Raw genomic sequence first — 21910 nt, 5'->3', positions numbered from 1 at the left:
ATCTTATCTAAAATAAACAATTTTCAAACTATTAAAAAATAGCGAAGCAAAGTATTTGAACCAAGTATCAAAAATCATAAATTCAGTTTAAGTACAAGAAATTTATGACTAAATAGAATCCGATGCTGAGGTGCATATTTACGGCAATGTCTAAGTCGATAGCTGAAAATTAAATAAATCACCATATTTCATCATGAAAAATTAAGAAAAAAAAACATATTCCATCACAAGCCATACAAAACCATGAGCGGCTTGAACTCACATCGGGGGGACTCAAATTAGCGTCCCGGTTGGTTTAAAAAATGAAGATCCTCAACGACGTTCCCAACATATTGTATGAAAAATATCCCCTAAACAAACTAAATCAATTTCCAGTCTTGAATTATTTCATTTCATTTTTCCCGCATCTGAGGAAAACTATAGCGGATTCACATGTTTTTACCTACCGTAGTTGTGCCACTAGCTTTTTTTTTTAATACATTTGAGTCATGTCTTCGGTCACCCGAACAACATGAGGACCCGAATGAAGCACAATCGTCGCCTACTTGACGCCTACCTATTCTTAGTGCGGCAATAACTTGATAAATATTACTAAAGCGGGGTAAAAGAGAGATAGTTTAATAGCAACATGGAATTTCCTCCCCGGTTTCCTTTCTGCAAGCGCCGACTCTGCTTCTGGGGAAATGAAAAGGTAATTTCTCCTATCGCCGCCACCGGGTTTATAAATCACCCATTTTTAATGTATTTTCCGTAACAAAATCCCGCACACAATCCAAACTTTCTACTCCATCGACAAACCAAGGTAACACATCATCCTTCGCTTGATTTCTCAGTTTTCTCATTTGTTGATCGGTCAATTTTCGTTATTAAACTCCTTGGTTCGCATTTCATAATAATTTTCGCCAAAACAATAACGATTATGCCGTTTGAAAATGTGATTCGAAAATCAGAAGCGAGCAACGGCTGATTTGAAAAACTGACACGGGTTGTCTATGTGTGCATCAGTGCGAAAATATTTCTGCGTGGATATTATTTGCACAGGAGTCTAAATAGGTGCAATTTCCGCAATAAATTACTATCAAAATCTTATTTGTCATTTCGTCATTTCGACAAACGCTGGCACAAAGCGGATTACAAAAACACAATCAATTTGCAATCGAGACTCATCGCATGCAGTTTTCATCTGTACCATCTTATTATTTTAATCTTCGGTTGAAATAAGCAGAAGTGATGTTGCCTCAGTGGTCGGTTTTGATTTTTATTTGAACAGAAGCTTTGTATCTAATATTTAGTGATTTACGACCAAAAGAAATAATTGAACCATTTTAGATTATTTAATTTTTCTGATAATACCGATCGAAACAAGGTGTGTAAAGCAACGAAAAAAACAATATTGTACGATGTTTTGATGTAAAAAGGACCTAGTACTAGTAATATGTCAAAAAAAATAGGGAATACCTACTACAAAACCTCTACACTGTTTTTTTGGATGAAATACGATTTTTGTAGTAATTTATTGGATTAGAACGGATTGAAATCATGTTTTCAAAATCTCCCGATTTTATCACTCTCCCCGAATTATCACTCTAAAATTCATCATGGGGGTGATAAAATCGGGTTTTCACTGTACTTGAAAATGTTCTATAATTCCTTTCAATAAACACGTTTTCATCTATGAAAGCCCTTTCAAACTAATTCGTAGCATATCTAAGTGGTTTTATACGGTCATTACAAGCCACTTAGGTTTTTGAAATTCAAATAAATGACTCATCGTCTCATCGTCTTTAAGCCGTTTATAATAAACAAAAACTTTTATAGACTATAAATAAGAGTTTCATATTAGTGTTTCGCTTATTTTGATCAGAGTTAAGATAAAAAAGTTATTAAGCTTCAACGATGGGCATTTTAAGAGTTATATTTATTCATCACTGTTAATGAGGCGTCAAAATGCTCGTTTGATGAAGTTTTACAGCCCAAATTTGAATTCCCATTAAACCCATTGAAAATTGAAGAAAATTTTAGAAATTGTTGAAAAACGTGCAGTTTTCTATTCAAATAGTTTCTAACATCTTATTTTAAATCAATGAAAAATATGTAGTAAATTTGAGGAAGTCATTTTGATTTTGTAGAAATATATAAGTGGTGCTTTTTTATTTCGCACCATTTTCATACTATAGCTTACTTTATGCTTGAATTATCTGTTAAAAAATCAAATTGAAAAGACAATTTAGATAAACTCCAATCATTCATCTTTTAACAAGCAAAAACAGTGTGGCGCTATTCTTGTTCTGGTCACCCAAGTAACAGTTTTAGAATTATTTTGTTCAGCACAACTAAAGCATTAATTTTTTGCATTCTCCATCACCAGAACTCAGATAAAGCTAAAAGATTACTTTTTCTCCCTGTTCAAGAAACGTCATCATGACTTACTTGTTGATCTTCGATAAAATCATTATACTGTAAAATTTTGATCATCATAGCTTTTATAAAGCTTTAATAAACAGCAATTTTAGTTATTTCGATTCCGTGAGTTTTCCCATTTTTTTTGTTTTTTCAGCAAGCATGATGATTGATAAATGATGATGGCATTATATAGTAAAATTGGTAAAATTAATAACAAAAAAGCAATGTTTTAACCACTGCCAGTCTAGATTTTAGGTAAAATGTGTATGAAATAGTATCTTCAAATAAATGTGTCTCGTTAAATCTTTAGGATAAGGAAATTTTAATCAAATATTATTTTTAATGAGAAAAAACAAAATCAAAACTATTTCGCGAAAAACATTTTTTAATTAATGTAATTATAAAACATGGCATAATGACATTTATGACATAATGACAACTTAATCGAATTGATTGAGAATAGGCCTAAAAATATATGTGAATCTGTGTGTGTTGTGAATCTATCAACATGGCGTCATTTTGTGCTCTTTGATTTTACAATCAACATAGCGTTAGCAAATTAATATGATCAGAAAAATAGCTAACTAGTTTTATAACGGTTTTATGAAAGCCATATGAATAGCTAAAATATGACGTTTTTTTCGCAATACAATTGCACACGTTGGATGAGTTCCTCATCTCTGAGTTATTAATTACTAGTACAGTAAATGAGGACAGACTAATTAAATGAAATAAATGAGGGATTGTTTGTGAATGTAATCACATGAAACCCTTACAATATTGGCAGTAGGTAAAATGGCAAAACTAGATGAAGTCGAAATCTGCTTTCTGATGCCATCATGAAATCATGACGGCTTCCGCTTAAATTTAAAACACTGAAAACCGCATTAAACTCTCACATGGGTATTAGGTAAAATGGCTAAACGAGATAAATCTAAATTCAGCTTTTTGACGTCATCCTAAAATTCAAGATAGCAGCTTTCGATTAACTTTAAAATGCTGTTAATCACTGAAAATTGCATGAAATCTCCACCATATGTGTGTTGGGTTGAAGGGCTAAGCTAGATGAAGTCGAATTTCGCTTTCTGATATCATCATGAAATCCAAGATTAACTTAAAAATACTGTAAACGACTTAAAATCGCATGAAATCCTCAAAATATGTGTACTGGGTGAAAGGGCTAAACGAGTAGAAGTCAAATTTCGCTATCTAACGTCACTCAAGATGGTAACTGTAGGAACCAATAGCAGTTAGCAGAAATCAAATGAAAGTTTTCAGTAAAAGTTTTTTAAAGGGACTTACTTAAAATCATCATGTATGTCAGTTTAAATGGGATTTACAAACAAGGTAATATAAAAAATTTAAATATAGCGCCAACAATTCCGATCAATTCATTTTGAAGGTAACCGTTTTGTATTCCAGTGTAGACAAATTTGTCACAGTAGAACTAAACGCTCAAATGTATGTTCTGAAATAAAGTGTAAAGTAAACGCAAACTTTGACCGAGAGCCCGAGGAAATGGATTTAAATCAAGACAGAATTCTTTGCATTTGGTGTGGTAATGATCAAAATTCCACAACTGCTTCACAAATTGCAACAATTTGCAACAATTAGCACATTTTCACTCTCTCTGAGCACTGGTTTCTCTCATTTGAACTCAAACCTTCTAATTTTCTCTAACAAATTGCCACAAATTAACACAAATTAAATCATTGGCTGCACAATTTGTGTGATCATTGACGAATTTTCTCCCTTCATTTCAGTTCCCCGGCCCGAGGAACCGGGATCAAAAGCGTCATTCTTGAAACGATTTCTTTTTGTTTAGTTCTTTCAACTTATACCCATATTATAGGAGTTTCAAGCGATTATCAATAATATTCAGGGTTGAAAAGAAAATCCGACGCCACCATCTCGGATTTCAAGATTGCGTCAGAATACCAAATTCGACTTCTTTTTGTATAGCCTAGCTATTATCAGTCAAACTATTATCAGTAATACACAGATTTGAAAAGAAAAGATCTCAAGATGGTGTCAGATAGCGAAATTCGACTTGTACTCGTTGAGCCCTTTCAACTAATACCCATATTCCGGAGGTTTCATGTGATTTTCAGCCATTTACGGCATATAAAAGTTGAGCGGATGAAACCATCTTGGATTTCAAGATGGCGTCGGACAACGAAATTCAACTTCAACCCGTTTAGCCCTTTCACCCAATATCCAAATTTTGTATGTTTCATGAGATTCTTAGTTATTTAAAACTTTGAATAGAAAAGCGGAAGGCGCCATCTAGGATTAATGATCATGACAAGAAACAATTGTTTCTCCTACTAGTTGGGTTTCTTTCAATGCTCAAATTGCAGAGATATTCATAACACTTCCGGTGGATTGAAGTATTTCAAAGATTTTTTTTTATTAACTCAAAAATAACACACATGACTTATAAAAAATGTGTAAAAATGGGAATTCCAAATTTGTGCAATCTAGCCTGAGCGTGTCCTGTTTTAACATCTTGATCGAGAGCTGTTATCTAATTTTATTACGGTTTTAAAATCAAGCATTGTGTGCCTTTATAAAACACGCAAACAAACTTCTTGGTTTAGGTTTAGGTTTCAGAACTCTTTCTAAACAAGTTAAACAGTATATTTAGTAACAGTTTTATTAGCGCTTTCAAAACTACCTAAAAACAAATGGTTGAATCAAGAATCGAAGCATTTCTCATGACCGCAATAAAACAGTTTTAAAACTAGCTGCATATAAATAAAACTTTAAATACTAGTTGGCGATCTGTGTTATTTGGGCAGTGTAGTATACTTCTCGTATAAGTAGAAATATCTCGCTTGTTTATGGAACAAATTTAACAAAAAAATGAATAAAAATATAGCTATGAAACAGTCTAAATAGGAACAGTACCGTTCATAATTGTATAGAAATTGGAAGCACGCGCACTGTCACTTTGACTTTGAACTTCCATAGCTTTGTACTCTGATGATATTTTTTGATCACTTTTTCTGCGTAAGATAGATCAACTATCACACTATTATATCACAAAATTTGAGCTTTCTAAAGATTGTGTGGCCAGAGATACAGTAATTCTACGAAAATCGGACTTTTTGGACTTTTTCCATTCAAACTGTTATATCTCAGAAACTACGCAACGCTTTTTATTGAAACTTGGCAGAGTGAATGTTGAAATATAAAGTTAACATGTCTGAAGTTTTTGAAAAGTTCTATTGATGGGATTAAAAGTTACGTGATGTACAATTTTTCAGGCATGAACCTTAAAATGCGATTTCTATAGAATTTTGGACGTTTCATGAGAACCATTTTTCTTCATCCACAAATCAGTCAAATAATGTCTGACAAAAGCAATGAAGAAAAGAAAAAATGAATAAATGATCCATTTGTGTTTCAAAATTAGAATCTCAAAAAATTGTTTTAGATTTTCGATTGAAACAGATTTACTAGCTGTTCAACATAAAATATGATTTTCCTATGGAAACATTCGTCCAAAATTCTATAGAAATCGCATTTTAAGGTTTATGCTTGAAATATTGTACATCGTGAAACTTTTGATCCCATCGATAGAACTTTAAAAAAACTTCAGACATGTTAATTTTATATTTCAACAATCACTCTGCAAAATTTTAATAAAAAGCGTTGCGTAGTTTCTGAAATATAATAGTTTGAATGGATAAAGTCCAATAAGTCCGATTTTCATAGAATTACTGTATCTCTGGCCACACAATCTTTAGAAAGTTCAAATTTCGTGATATGATAGTGTGATAGTTGATCTATCTTACGCAGAAAAAGTGATCAAAAATTATCATCAGAGAAAAAAGTTATGGACGTTCAAAGCCCACATGACATAGCGCGAGCTTCCAATTTGTATACAATTATGAACGGTATGAATGTTTAAAAATTTAGAAAAAAATGTTGAGATGTACATAAACCACACCCCAAAGCACTTCTGCCTCTGAGATTATTTAAAATTATTTGAAATTAAGTTTCCATCCAAAACAATTTGGTTTTGAGAAGGTTAAAAATTAGAATCGTGTTTGGACCGTTTCAAAGGACCGAAGCATGCTACACGAAATTTGCATCATTCATCATAGTTAGTGAAGTGTTTCATCTACGTCAGCCCACTGTGCGCCATAGATAGGCCTGGCACAGGAAAGCCCAACCAAAATATCGGAATGCGACAAAGGAGAAAGGAAGTCCAGCCAAAATGCTGTTTCTGCTTGCTGCTGCTTCTGGTTGGCAGTTGTTCGTTCACAGGAGGGCAGGCTGCTGGCTGATGGCCTACATGTGCTAGTTGCTCTGACTCGATTTACAGCTGTCTTTTGATTGCACACGATGGTAAAATACAGGAACGAAAGTAAGAAAAAAAAAACTCGACCGAACAGCCTATGTTCACATCCTCGACGAAAGCTGCTGGCATACATATAGATAGGACGAAACAGTCTGCCTGGATTTGAGGCCCTGATGAAACGAGGATTTCATAGGGTGCATGAATAATCTTCTACATCAATATGGTTAGAATTTCTGCTGAGAGGGCCTTAAAATGTTGGGAACCAACATTTTGTGTTGGATAAAATGGTTATGGAAATTCGGTAACATTTTTTGTTACAGCGGATCCTTTATCCGGTTAATAGATTTAACAAAAAAAAAAAAAAAACACACACACACACAAACGGAATGTCTGGTCAAATAAGTACCAAATAAGAAACCTTTGATAACGTTGCCGCTTGTATCAACCCGAACGGTGTGACTGCAAGGGTTAACTTGGTGCGTTATCATGATGATGATGATCGGCTGTTGGCAAGGAAGCACGTGTCAAATGGTCGTGCCCTGTTCCTTATCTAATAGTAGTTGTTCGTCGTGTTTGCAGAAAAATTGCATGTGACAAATGACGAAAAAGAAGAAGATGAAGCAGACGCTGACTCCGACGCCGACGACCAGCAGCTTAATGAACTGAGCTGAGCGTTCATCGTCAGGTTTGATGAAAGACATCCGGCTGTGCGAAATAACGACATCGAGGTACGATAGTATCCAACAGATTAGTTCGGTGTGATAAAAAGTCCCACATTTCACGAGACTAGTCTACAACCCGGGGCAAATTACGTACAAGTTCAGGTTTCTAGGGAATTCTGCTTAAAAATGAAATTTTAATACTTGTGTTGAAAAATTTTAATATCTAAGCTCCAGTTAATTTCCAATCATAAAATGGATGGAGAGTCGTTTTATAATTTCGATAAAAACAATTATAGAACATCACGTTGCAATATCTCCAGCCACGAATTACGAGGGAATAACATTTTACGCACGATTCGTTCCATGTGATTGAATTGCTAATGAAAACTTCTTCTCGATAATTGAAATACACCCGAGGTTGATATTTGTTTCCATATCAATTGGTTCCGAACATCACATCACAGGAAGTGTTTCTCATTATATCCTTTTGATGTATGGAGTCGTTTTTCGACTACGAGCCACGCACAGCCCTTACTTCTGATAAAATTTTCGACGAAACAACAAACAATAAAGAATTCATTCCGGCGATGATCAATTTAATTGATTTCCGCTATCGACGATTTCGCAATCCCCCTCCAACGCCAACGGAATTTGGATTTATTCCGGGGAAAATACTCCACATAACAACAAGGGCTTCGCTTTCTTCCAACTTCATTGGCAGTGTTTTCTTTTTTTTTTTATTATTATTATTTTTTTTTTTTTTTTTTTTAAATATATCTTTATTAGTACCAATTCATCATTACATTTATATTACATTAATACATTAAATTAGGTGTTCGGTTCAATAATGAACTTTCAGAGCCCTATAGTTTATTAATCACTATAATTTATTTATTTGAATTAATTTTGCTGAGTGCAATCATGTATTTTTATGTAGGAGAACATCCTGTAATGTCAAAAAATATTTTAAACTTACTACTAAAAACTAAAACTATCCTAAATTAAAACTAATTATAGAGAGAACGAATCTCTGCGATGGAAGACTGCATCGATTTGCCTCTGAAGTTGGAGATGATTTTGTTGGCCATCTCTTCGATCGATTCAATGCCCGCAATCCGATGAAGATTTTCGGTGCTGTGCCAAGGTGGAAGCCGCAAAATCATTTTCAGAACCTTGTTCTGAATCCTCTGGATGGCTTTCTTCCTCGTCGCGCAGCAGCTAGACCAAATCGGAACTGCATACATTATCGCTGGTCGGAATACCTGTTTGTAGATTAACATCTTGTTTCGCAGACACAACCTGGATTTCCTGTTGATGAGAGAATAAAGAGATTTAGTATATTTATTACACTTAGATTGAATATCTTCAATGTGATTTTTAAAAGTAAGATTCCGATCAAGTGTAAGTCCCAGGTACTTCACGTGATCAGACCATTCTAATGAAACCCCATTAAAAGTTATGGAATGATTTTCATTAGGTTTTAAAAAATTTGCTCTTGGCTTATGGGGAAATAAAATAAGTTGAGTTTTGGAAGCGTTAGGAGAAATTTTCCACATTTTCAAGTAATTCAAAAAGGAATTTAAATTTTGTTGCAATCTACTGCGTACCACCCGTAAATTTCGACCTTTGGCTGAAAGCAAAGTATCGTCAGCAAATAATCTTCTACCTTTTCCTTCTGGGACATCAGGAAGATCAGAAGTAAAAATATTGTATAAAATAGGCCCAAGTATACTACCCTGAGGGACACCAGCTCTAATGGGTATCCTTTCAGAGCATGAATTTTGATAGCTTACTTGCAAAGTTCGGCTAGTCAAATAATTTTGAATAATTTTGGTGAGATATACAGGAAAATCAAATCGAGCTAATTTAGCTACTAAACCTTTGTGCCAAACACTGTCAAAAGCTTTTTCAATATCAAGAAGAGCAACACCAGTTGAATAACCCTCAGATTTGCTAGCGTTAATCATATTAGTTACACTCAAAAGTTGATGTGTAGTAGAATGTCCATAACGAAAACCAAATTGTTCATCAGGGAAAATAGAATTCTGATTAATGTGAATCATCATTCTATTCAAAATAACTCTCTCAAATAGTTTACTTAAAGAAGGAAGCAAACTAATTGGTCGATAACTTGAAGGCTCTGAAGCACTTTTTCCAGGTTTCAAAATTGGAGTTACTTTGGCATTTTTCCATTTATTGGGAAAATAAGCCAAGTGAAAACATTTATTGAAGATTTTAACTAAAAAATTTAAAGTGCTTTCAGGCAACTTTTTAATAAGAATATAGAAAATCCCATCTTCCCCCGGGGCTTTCATATTTTTAAATTTTTTGAAAATCAATTTAAGTTCATCAATATTTGTCTCACAAGAACTTTCAAACACAATTTGCTTAGAAAGAATATCATCAAATTCTAGGGAAATTTGAGCATCAATTGGACTTACAACGTTTAAATTAAAATCATGAGCAGACTCAAATTGTTGGGCTAATTTTTGAGCTTTTTCTGAATTAGTTAAAAGAAGTGTATCCCCATCTTTCAAAGAAGGAATTGGCTTCTGGGGCTTTTTTAGAATTTTAGTTAATTTCCAAAATGGCTTTGAGTAGGGTTTTATGTCCTCTACTGCTTTAGCAAAATTTTCATTACGGATGAAATTTAAACGACGTTTGATCTCTTTTTGAAGGTCGCAATAAATTAATTTCAAATAAGGATCCCTAGTTCGTTGAAATTGGCGTCGACGAATGTTTTTCAGTCGTATCAAAAACTGAAGATCATCATCAATTAAAGGTTGATTAAATTTATGTTTAACTTTAGGTATTGAAGCGGCTCTAGCATTGACTATTGAAGTTGTCAAATTTTCTACAGCCAAATCAATATCTTCTATTGAATTCAATGGAACGTTTACATCTAGATTACGTTCAATAAAATTCATATATCGCTCCCAGTTAGCCTTTTGAAAATTAAAAGTTGATTTTAAAGGGTTTTCAATGGGACTTTGGGATAAAGAAAATGTTACTGGAAGGTGGTCTGAATCGAGGTCCGCATGAGTAACTAATTGACTACAATGCTCGCCTAAATCCGTTAGAACCAAATCAATTGTGGAGGGATTTCTAATTGAAGAAAAACAAGTATGCCCATTAGGATATTCAACAGTATAATAACCTGCAGAGCAGTCATTAAACAAAATATTCCCATTTGAATTTGATGAAATATTATTCCAAGATCGGTGTTTTGCATTAAAGTCACCAATAATAAAAAATTTAGATTTATTTCTGGTGAGTTTTTGTAAATCTCCCTTCAAAAAATTTTTCTGTTCACCGCTACATTGAAAAGGCAAATATGCGGCAACAATTATAATTTTCCCTATAGAAGTTTCTAATTCAATTCCAATTGTTTCTAAGACTTTTGTATTGAAAGAAGGAAGAAGTCTAAATTTGAGACGACTATTGATGACAATAGCTACACCCCCACCTTGTCGATCAAGTCGATCATTTCGTAAAATTTTAAAGAAAGCATTGCTTTTCAAGTTATTGTCTGGCTTTAAAAAAGTTTCAGTGATGGCAGCAATATGTATGTTTTGAGTTTTCAAAAATAAAAAGAACTCGTCTTGGTTAGCCAGCAAAGATCTAGCGTTCCAATTCATAATATTTAAACATCTATTTGGATCCATGAGGGAATCGTAAAGTCATAATAATTTTGTTAGCATAATTAAAAGAAGTTTGGAAAGCTTCAAACATTGAATTTGCTTTCAACATAAGTTGCATCATTTCCATTAAATTTTGATGCAAAAATTTTAATTTTTCCTCAGTAATCTCACCCAAATCAACAAAATTGTTAGAATCAGAAGAGGAAGGAGAAGAAAAAGTATTTGAATTTCGGGGATTTTCCCAAGCCTTCGCATGAACGTTGAGACTTGGTTTTTTCCCATTTTTATTAGTTAAACCTGAAGAGGGAAACCCATTTTCAACCACCTCTGAGAACGATAAACAACGAGTCTGGGGCGCAGAATCAGCCCAGGTAACATTAAAATCACTTCGGGTATTACCCAGCCGTGATTCCAATGTAGACCGAGGCTGAATGCGAACAGGCAGGTTGTTTGCCGGCCCGACGTGTGAAGACGAAAAAGAGGAAGGAGGAGAAGAAACTTTTCTGGAAACTTTGGGATTTTTCCTAGAAGCAATTATTTTTGCCCTGATGGGACAGTCTAGCGAATTCGAGGAATGATTACCTGCGCAATTTGCACACTTAAAAAATTCTGTTTTTGGCTTATCACCACCAAAAAGGCATTTAGATTTTTCATGATCGAATGAGCCGCAAAACATGCATCTGGCATTCATTCTACAATTTTTAGTGCCATGACAAAAAGCTTGACAACGGCGACATTGCGTAATATTTTGAAGAAAATTGGTAGAAGATTTACGAAAAGGTTCGAATTTGACTCGACAATGAAACATAAGACGAGCCTTTTCAAGAATTTGCAAATTATTAACCTGATCCTTTTTAAAATGGATCAAATAAAGTTCAGGAGCAAAACCAACACTACTGATATTATTCGTGTTGGTTCTTTTCCTCATTTGAATTACTTGAATTGGAGAAAAACCTAACAAAGAATTTAATTCAGCTGTGATCTCATCCGGTGTCTGATCGCCAGTGAGACCACGAAGTACAACTTTAAATGGACGATCACTTCTAGTGTCGTACGTAAAAAATTGGTGTTTTTTATTATTCAAATAATTTAAAACCTTTTGAAAATCATTAAAAGATTCCGCCAATATACGAGCAGTTCCCCTTCGACCGATCTGAAAAGAAATCTTCACATCCTTGACGGAAGTGACGATTTCTTTTCGAAAGGCATTGAAGTCAGGAATCGTGACCGTTATTGGTGGAATCTTTTCGTTTTTAAGAGTATAAGAAGAAGAAGAAGGTTTCTTAGTACTCTTATCAGAATTAAATATGAATATTTCCTCATCACCGATGTTATGAAGGACATCGAATGAATTGGAAATTTCAACTTTTTTGGCAGATGGCCCTGGATTAGGTTCAGCAATCCGTTTTCTTCCGGCCCTTGAGCCGGCCGAAGACTTCCCCATGCTGGAAAGAAAAGAGAAAATATGAATAAAAGAAAATGAAAATAATTTTAGCACTGAAAAGTGCTGATTGAAATACAGGTAAGGAAAAAATAAATAATGTAAAATGTTCCTGCAGGTACACAGCAACGATACGATGCTCCGGCGTACGTGTTGACGGCTCAACGGTACAGATGGAAGTGATTTTTTATTATTATTATTATCATCATCGTTCTGCTCAAGAAGAATGCAAACAATTGTGGAGCGTTGGAGCAAGATGTCGATTTTCGTGAATTTGTTTTGGCGCAGCTGTGCTGCTACGCATAGACTTCACGCGTAGAAGAACCAACTTACAACAAGCTGAGAACAGCTGAGTGGATGGATGAGTTTGGGTAGGTACCTACTGTTGCTAAGAAATCTAAATAAAACTTTTCTTTGGAAATGTGGACTATTGTAAGGCGCAAGAGAATTTATCAATGACGCCTTTGCAGAAGCATTTAAACGAAATGCAGGACGAAATTTTCAATTTAAATCATAGCCCCACGCAAATTTTTTTCTGATTATATTTTAAATTCACGGGAATTTTATTCCAACGCTCTTTCAGTTGAGTAGGAATTCGTATTTATTTTCTAGAATGATTTGAAATTAATATCCATAATTCAATTCAAATATTCAATGGAACAATTTATTTAGAGTGCAGGGATTAAATTTAAAAATCAATTTATACAGCACAGCAAAGTGAAAAAAAACACACAAAACTAACTTCAGAACTCAGAATCAAATCTTTAATTTAAAGTTTAGGTTTTATCTAGCTAATTGAACTGATACTTAGTTTATGAAAAGTTTTTATTTTCAATTTTAAAATTCATTACTATCTGTCAACATTCGATTTCTGAGTTTTGAGGTATGGCTGCTTGTTTTCTCAGAGACGCGATCAATGGTTTAAATGAATATTTGGGGGGTTGTTCCTAATTTGGCTTGTGTGCCTAATGTTAACATACCATTGGCTTTTTATTATTTCTCACGTTATTTTTGACTAATCACAACTACAAAAAGATTGATTATATAACGGATCATATAATTTAGTTTTCTAACTCCAAAGGTTTTGATTGTACACCGGATTTTCAAAGTATTTTGTAATTTTAGTAATTAAACGGGATTATTAACATGTTTAAAAAAATACCATTTAAGAAATGGAAGACTAAAGCTGAATTTTCCAACCGTTTTTTTTTGAAAATTTTTGACGAATTGTTTGTCACTATGGTTTTTGTAATAAGATTGTTTAAACTATGTTTTTTTCAAGTAAAAACGAAAAATAACGCTATGTCCATAATTAGGAACACTTTTTTCAATGTGTTCTTAATACTGGACATAGTCAAAGTCTTCCCAACTATATCGAAGTTGTAGAATGTTTAAAAAAAAAAATGATTGACGTTAAGTTGTTAACACTAATTTTATCTTAACTTTATTTTCAATCAACTGTTTAATAAACGGTTTCAAGTTTATACATGATATTTTTTTTAACCTTAGTGTATTTCAAAGCTAAATCTCCAGAATTATATTTCCTTTCCTATTCAAAGCTATATTTCCAGAAAATATATTTTTGACAGAGGTCGGCATTAAAACGCTATTCGCTAGTTAGTCCGCTAGATTTTTGTTTTGATATTTATTTTCTAACTTTATTTCTGGAGAACTTACGGCTCAAAACACTTCATCACTTTATAGAAAATAACATTTATCAGCATTCCTGCTTGAATAATTGCACCTAGTAGAGTTTGTTTATCCTTTTTTTTCAACTGAAATCTGGTAAAACAATAAATTTGTCGATAAAAAAGTAGCGGACTAATTAGCGAATAGCGATTTAACGCCAGACACTACAAAAAAGGATGTATCAGCATTATTCCTTGACTGATCACTTGTGGTGACGTTTGTCTATCTGCTGGTACAAAAGTTTGGTGAAAAAATAAAAGAAAACGATAATTATCTATCAAAAACGGAGCAGACAAATTAGCGATTAGCGCTTTAATGCCGAACACTGATTTTTGAAAGGTTTTTTAGTACGCTTTATAAGAAACCCGAAGAGTCATGGAAACATACCTGAAGCTTCACAACAGAAACCAGTGCTACAATTTAAGGAAGCTCTCAATAAAAGCCATTTGTCTATTTCGAAATATAAACTTTCCATATTCTTGACTTGATGGGAATGAGCATTGTACAAAAGTTCATAGAAAATCGTTATGCATTGAATCTATATGAACGCATTCTCAGTTATGTGTTTAAAGAACTTATTAATCCATTTGTTATTGAGAACAACGACGGTTTGATTTTAAAATAACAAATCATGATGCTAAAATTACTACAGTAGGAGAAAGTGATCCTGTATGAGTCTATCGAGTTAAATGCGCCTACAGCCGTTTCACAAAATGACATACCGAAACTTTTCGAAAGTATCGTGTACGACCAAATGTATCCATGGTTGGAAAGAAAAATGTCACAAGTTCAACACATTCATACTTGATTGAAAGAATTCAATATGTAAAGCAGTGGAATGTCAGACCGGTGCATTCTCGGTCAACAGTGGTGCGCCACAAGGGAGTCACTTGGGACCCCTTCTCTTCATCACTGTTATGAACGAGTTCCCCGAGGTACTGCAGGACGTTTTTGTGATGATATACGCAGATGATTCGAAAATGTTTCTCCCTGTTCGCAACTCGAAGGATTGCTAGATTCTGCAAAACGCACTGCGCCAATTTTAGAACCGTTGCAGAACCTATGGAATGAAGTTGAACACCTCAAAATGCAGTATTAGAAGTAGAAAGTCTTCTGTAAAGGATCTTGGAGTCGAGATAGACAAAGAACTGAATTTCACGAAACACATAGAGCAGGTAGTAGTCAAAGCTAACTCTATGTTTAGAATGGTCAGTAGAGTCTGCCATGAGTTGAATGACCCTTACACAATCGTCTCAATTTATGTTGGATTAGTTCGGACCACAATCGAGTACGTCAGAGTTGTTTGGCAACCCTACTACAATGTCCACGTTAACAGATTGGAGAGAGTTCATAAGAAATTTCTCAAATGCGCACTGAGGAATCTTGGATGGCAAGAGGAAATGCCGGATTACCGAGCCCTGCGCATGTTGGTCGGATTGGATTCGCTAGGACACCGCAGGAAGTCAAAAACGATGCATTATTTTTCAAGGATTTGACAAGTGGAAGATATTATTCGCCGTACTGCTTTCACAAATATCCCCCAACGAAGGACGCAGTAGTCTATGCAGCGTAAGGCCATTCCAGCTTTTAAACAGGATACAGAATTACAGATGATGGCACTTTACAACGCATACATAGAAGAAATCAATCTAAATATGTCCAGAAACCAAATCAAAGATAGTATTAAGAAGTGTTTCACATAATATTTAAAGTACGGACAATGTTAATTTTTAAGTTTAAATTCAGATAAAAGGCTTTAGCCTAGGATCATCAATAAATTTAAAAAATTATCCAATGTATAAAAAACAGATGTCTGCTTATGTGTATTAGGTATTTATACACATATTTCTTACCTTATATATTCGACAACATTTGTAATCCGCTTAGTTTGAAGAAGAAAAAACAAAGAATTGAAGACAGACTCAAAAAATAATTAGAAAACTAAACCATCAAGTTACAGAGAGCATCTCAACGAGAACGGAATCGAAATGAAAAATTGAAAAAGTCTGATTAAAATACGTTTTATACTTATTTATATTCATTACTTTTAATTTTCTACTCATTTAAATATACTTAATGTTAAATGAAAAAAAAATAGATGAGAACTAAAACACGTTTCAACAGTATCCATCGAAAACCAAAATGTTTGATTTTTAATAAGCTCAACATCAACTACTTTCTTCAAAACTGGCATAAACGAATTTCGTGTAGAATTTTAATAGACCTGTTTTCTCTGTTCATATTCCAAAAATATATTTCAAAAGTTATGATAAAAAGGTGAGTTTTATGAATTCTCTCATCAAACTGATGAGAAACATAACCATATGCCGAATCAAGAACACATAATGTGATATTGGGTATGCCATTACACGTTACCATTAAATATCCATAATTAGGAACACATATGTTAACAATTAGGAACAATAACCGCCAAATTAGGAACATCGACACACTTTTAAAAACATATAAGTTTTCTAAAATTAAAGTTTGAAATGATGAATTTAAACTTCATCGAATGCATAAAAGAATTTGGAACTTAGTTAACAAAAAAAATTATGTCTTTCAAATGAAGATTTGGCCTACTCTTATCAAATCTAAAAACCACTGACAAAAAATCGCGAAATTAGGCACAATGCACCCTATTTTTCGTGAAGTTTAGGCCGTTTCTTATAAAAATCTTTATTGTTCTTTTCATTTTGTTGACGATTCAAATTCTATACTGTCTATTTATTTGTTATTTGAATAATTCCTTCGAACGTAATTGAGATTCGCTGTTCTATACTGATTTAAAAAAAACTTATATCTATTCATGGTATTATTTTACATTTTAAATCTTTATAAGAACAAATTTTGATTTGTTTTCAGAATTTTAACTGAGATTTTCTTATTCAAATTTTGAAATTAACATGCTGAAGCCGCTTGCTTTCAAAATTTGATTTATGTACAAAAGTTTGAGACTTGTACTCGGAATTGTATTTTTGTGGTTCACAAGTATATTTATAAAGGAGAATTTTGAGTTTATTTAAATGTTTTCAACTGAAACATGAATATGATGATGAATATTCAATCAGGATTGATCTCTCGAGTTTCAATAGACGATCTGCAGTTATGTTTTGTATTTTTTAAGCGAAAATATTGGTCGTTTTTAGATTAAATAAACTAGATATTTATTGTTTACTAACTGATATATCTAAAATGAAAAATCCCAAAAAAGGGCCCCGGACCCGAAGGCTTCATCCGGCCCTTGTCTTCAATATTATTTAAAAGAACAAGTATTATTGTTACAGTAAATCTATTATAATCTTTTTCAATTTTCAACCGATTGTGACAACTACCACTTGAATTCTTTATTTTAGATTGAAATTTAAGCTAGCCTGAAACCATTAATAAAACTGAAATTTAAAAATGTATAAATGTGTTTTATTGGTTTGTCGATCATAAATTCACAAATATCAGCAGTATCTTCCGTTATTGTTAGGTAAAATTACGTTCCAATGATTGATAGGAGCTTATTTAATCACCATCAATATAAAAAAAGTGACAAGGCAAACACGTCATCTTTGGAACAATGTACGTTTCAGCACATTTTTGGCATTCAGTTAACTCCGACCAGTATTGAAATTTTGCAACCTTTTCTTTGGGTATAGGCTTCCAAAATGAATTTTTATGAAACTAACTAAAAAAATGATGTTGATGGGTACAAATAACAAAAATTTATAACAACTCAACTTTTTTTTTTGTATAATATTGCGAACAACGTAAAAAGTCCGGGAAAAATCTAAAATTGCTTTTATGATATCATGGGCCCTGCCAATCAAGCCGAACCCGAGTTTTTTTGATTATCCGGGCATGCTGGATTCTTACTATTGAAGCTTTGAAGGTGCTTGTCAGTAACATATTTTTTTTTAAGAAAATCGGACACTGGTATTCGACCAATGTCAATATTGTTAGTATTCAGTTAGTGCCATTCCATAAAACTTGTCTTAAATGATTTTGAGAGTTTCTTTAAAATTGGATGATATGAAAAAACAAATTCTTAGCTGTATAATCACCCAAGCTTAAGAGACTCTAGTCACGACAAGCAACGATTTTTCATTCTGCTCGGTGGTTAAGAATTATATGATGCTTGAAAAACAGTGTATTTCGATACACACTGATTTGCCCAATGATCTCATAAATGAAAATTTCCTTCCGTGGCGCGCGGGTGGAATTAGGCGGAATTAATTTTATCTATTTCGCTTCCTTCGGTTCAGCTGAGCGAGCCCGTAAAAACTTACCAGTACGTTAGGTTTCCCGGTGCGGTCATCAACCCAGGCAAGCACCAGATCGGATCCGCTCATCCGCTCGCTCTTGTGCGAAAATCCCAAACCGATGAAACCACGTGTATTGACCGTTACGGTGAAGACGATATCCTTGTGGTCCAGTCGCCATTCCAACAGGTACAACCCATTGGCATCCATGATTTCCGAGCGGAACCATTTGTGGCGAACTGGGTCAAGTTTGGCACCGGTGGCCAAAAGCGGGACCAAGAGAAGGCATAAGGTAATTAGCCGGTGATTGCTTAATTTCTTCATTGCTGCTGCTGGGTTTCGCGCTTTATTGATTTTTCGATTTTTTATTAGACAAAGAACTGAGGAGATTCGCGCCCGCACTTCACAGTAAGCTTCAAGATGCCTCTTCACTTCACTTTTTTTTTCTTCGATTTAAAGAATTTGGAGAATCGAGGTTTGGAATTAAACACTTAGGTCGATTAACAGCTTCTTCATCTATCGAAGAGGCTATCCGAATAAAACCTTTTATTCCAAAACAATAATTATTAGATTTTGTATCCGTTTAATTACAGGAGGAGCTCACTTATTCACTGTTGCTAATTTTATTATTTTTCAGGCGTTTCTTCTTTTTTCGAAACCACAAAACCATGCACGTTGTATTGGACTCCGAAAATTGTATTCCAAAATTTCTCACGATCCATAGAAGGGAAGGCTGTTGTATCCACTGTCAGCCTGGCAATTAATATAGCTTCCTGTCACTGAATTCAAATTATTCAAATGAATTCGGACGCTTCGCATGCGAGAAAGGTAGGTAGACACAGAACAAAAAATAAAACGGTTGGTGTCACACACAAAAAAAAAATGCGACCACACGATTGAATGGACCTAAGAAAACTGCATCGCCTCATCCAATTCGCCAATATCAGGCACATTCAGAGCGCAGTCCCGAATCTGCACAAAAGATAACGATCGCGAAATTTTGCCCAAAAGCCGGTTCTTGGCCGTCGGAAATGTATCGATTACCGGTCCCGTCGTTGTCTTCGGCGTCCCGCGAAAGAAGAGCAAGATCGCGACGAAACTGAACCATGAATCGAACGAAATAAAAAAAAAACAGAAACCATCCACTGATACGCGAAACATAAAACAAAACGCGACCGAAAACAACACACGAACCTGAAAGCTATCCACCGGTGTGTGATGTTCTGAGGGCGATCTGCGCGCAACAATTCCAAAACGCAGCTCCGTGCAGCCCAAAAACCCAGCGCAAGCCTCTGCGCACACAGATGCGCCTCAAGTTAAGCTCCCCGGGTTCGGGCGAAAGGGATGATTCGGACCCACCCATACACTCGCACCGAAAGCCGGCAGTGTGCGAAAGAGATGGGAGGAAAACATAAATCTCGGGTAGTTTCTCAAAAAGTCGAAAGCTATTATGTTGAAGCCATAACTGCCAGCCAAGAGACTTTTCTTCTCCTAGGACCTTTCGAAAAGACACAATCTTTTATATTGCTCACCTACCCGGTACGGTGGCATGCGAATAGCATAGCGTATGAACCTATTTGTATTTTGCCGGTATTTATGTTCGCCGGTGGGGACCGTTTGCAGATTACCGGTGTGTTTGTGGCTCACGCGTGTATAAAGTGCAACAGAACAGCCGCAGCGCCGGTTCGTTTGGACGGAAGCCATGTAGAAGAAGAACCCTCGAGCTATGCTTCCATTCTGGAGAAAAGCGCACAGTGGTCGAGGATGGGAAGTTTATGTCAATCTTTTGAGTAAAAATTCAATTTAAAACTAAATACATCCTACGCAAAAGCTGTTATAAAATAACTTGCTGAGGATAATTCATTCGGATTAAGCGCGTTATCAAATTTCTTTATGTCACAATGCCAAATCTTTCAGAACATTTACACAACCCTGTAGTGATTTTTTTTACGAAGGTAAAAATGTATTAGATACCGTAATCCGGGGTAATATTGATCACTTTTTTCAATATATTTCGATTATTTTTTCTGTAAAAGGGAATGTGGCATGTTTTATATTTTTAAAACCAGTACTGGTCTCCTATGAACGTAAACCACGGTTGCAGAAATTTATTAGACCTCTTTAAATTTGATTTAAAAATCGTTTTCGTCTCTGTTCAGAATTTGATGCTTTGAGGTGACATTGATCAGTTTCTATTCTGACAGTTTTAACGAGTTTTCTTGATCATAAAGTATACAAAACACCTTCGTAATATTTACAAATGTCAGTTTATCAATTACTCTTGATTTTCAACGTTTTATGCCTACATTTAGGGGCAAAAATAATTATAATTTTAAATAGTTAGAGCTTCAAAATACAAATGAAATTTTACCTTCACACATTCCCCTAGGCTCTCCCACTAATTCTATTTTCATTTTTTCTCGATTAACGATTTGAAGGGGTTCCTATCCATTTGTCCTCTTGGACTCTTGGAAAATGACCTTATTTTTTAAATATCCAAAATTTATCATTGAATGGCTACAAAAATAGCACTCTAACTGTTCATATAAAAGAAAAAAGTAGTTCTTCCACATTAAACAACCCGTTTGCTTCTAAATGCTTTTTGGTATCATCAGGAGAGCTGTTTGTTTGCGAGCCTTGGAAAAATAGATATTTTAAGATTTTGGAATTAGATTTTTACTAACAGAAAAAAAATCAAATACAAACCCTATTTGAAACTCAATTAATAGGCTTTCAAACGTAGAAAACAGTTTTCTTCTTCTTCTTCTTCTTCTGACACCAACATGGCCAAAACTTGTATGCATCCTGGAAAATGAAAAACTTGCGTTCCTCATTTTTCTTTTCAACACAGTATCTGATACATAGAACATGCATTGCAGATACTACTACGGCTAGGCCAACCATGTGATGATAAACGCAAAACATACAGGAACAAGGGAGGAATGAAGCGTGGAGTTCCCTACCAAACGCTTCATATGATCGAATATGGATGTGGTTATAAATTTAAAATAGAATATAAATAAATAAACAGATTAAAAATAATAAAGAACGGGCTCACCAAATCAAAGGGAAACTATAATTACGGATGATTCAGGACGCAAGAATAGATTTAACTGCGGCAAAAAATTCTGGAAACTCGGCTTGACTGTATCAGGGGATGTTGGTAAAACTGCTTGCTTTGCTTCTTAGCAGGAACCGAGGCTAACTAGTAGGTCTTCTTTTGGGTGGGCCTCTATACCAGAGTCCGGTCGGTTCCATTTTTCGAACTTTAGCCACCAAAAAGCTTCCAATTCCGAATATTTCACATATATCACAAATTGCAGCAAATTTTCCTGTCAAAAAACAAACTCATCCGCTTTCCTCGCCCACAGCCTACTTATCTCAAACGTAGAAAAACAGTTTTCAAAAATTTAAACTATAGACTGAGTTATTGATGGTAATGTGGAAAAGTTTATTGTTGGTCAAATTTACACCGGTGATCAAAGTTACCCCGTTTTACGGTACTACGATGAAGT

At 34.5% G+C, this 21910-nt stretch overlaps 1 protein-coding gene across 1 annotated transcript in view; it reads right to left on the bottom strand.

Annotated features, from left to right (window-relative positions):
- Positions 1-19624, bottom strand: part of LOC129743823 (MOXD1 homolog 1) — a 158994-nt gene extending 139370 nt beyond the window's left edge. Inside the window, exon 1 of the mRNA XM_055736022.1 lies at positions 18423-19624. Within this exon, the coding sequence (XP_055591997.1) occupies positions 18423-18719 (297 nt within the window). The 5' untranslated portion in view covers positions 18720-19624. The remainder of the gene's footprint in view (positions 1-18422) is intronic.
- Positions 19625-21910: the final 2286 nt, after the last annotated feature.

The sequence above is a fragment of the Uranotaenia lowii genome, chromosome 2, assembly GCF_029784155.1.
Source record: "Uranotaenia lowii strain MFRU-FL chromosome 2, ASM2978415v1, whole genome shotgun sequence".
NCBI classification, from domain to species: Eukaryota; Metazoa; Arthropoda; class Insecta; order Diptera; family Culicidae; genus Uranotaenia; species Uranotaenia lowii.
The sequence above is the reverse complement of the archived record's forward strand: the minus strand, read 5'-3'. Positions and strand labels throughout refer to the sequence as shown.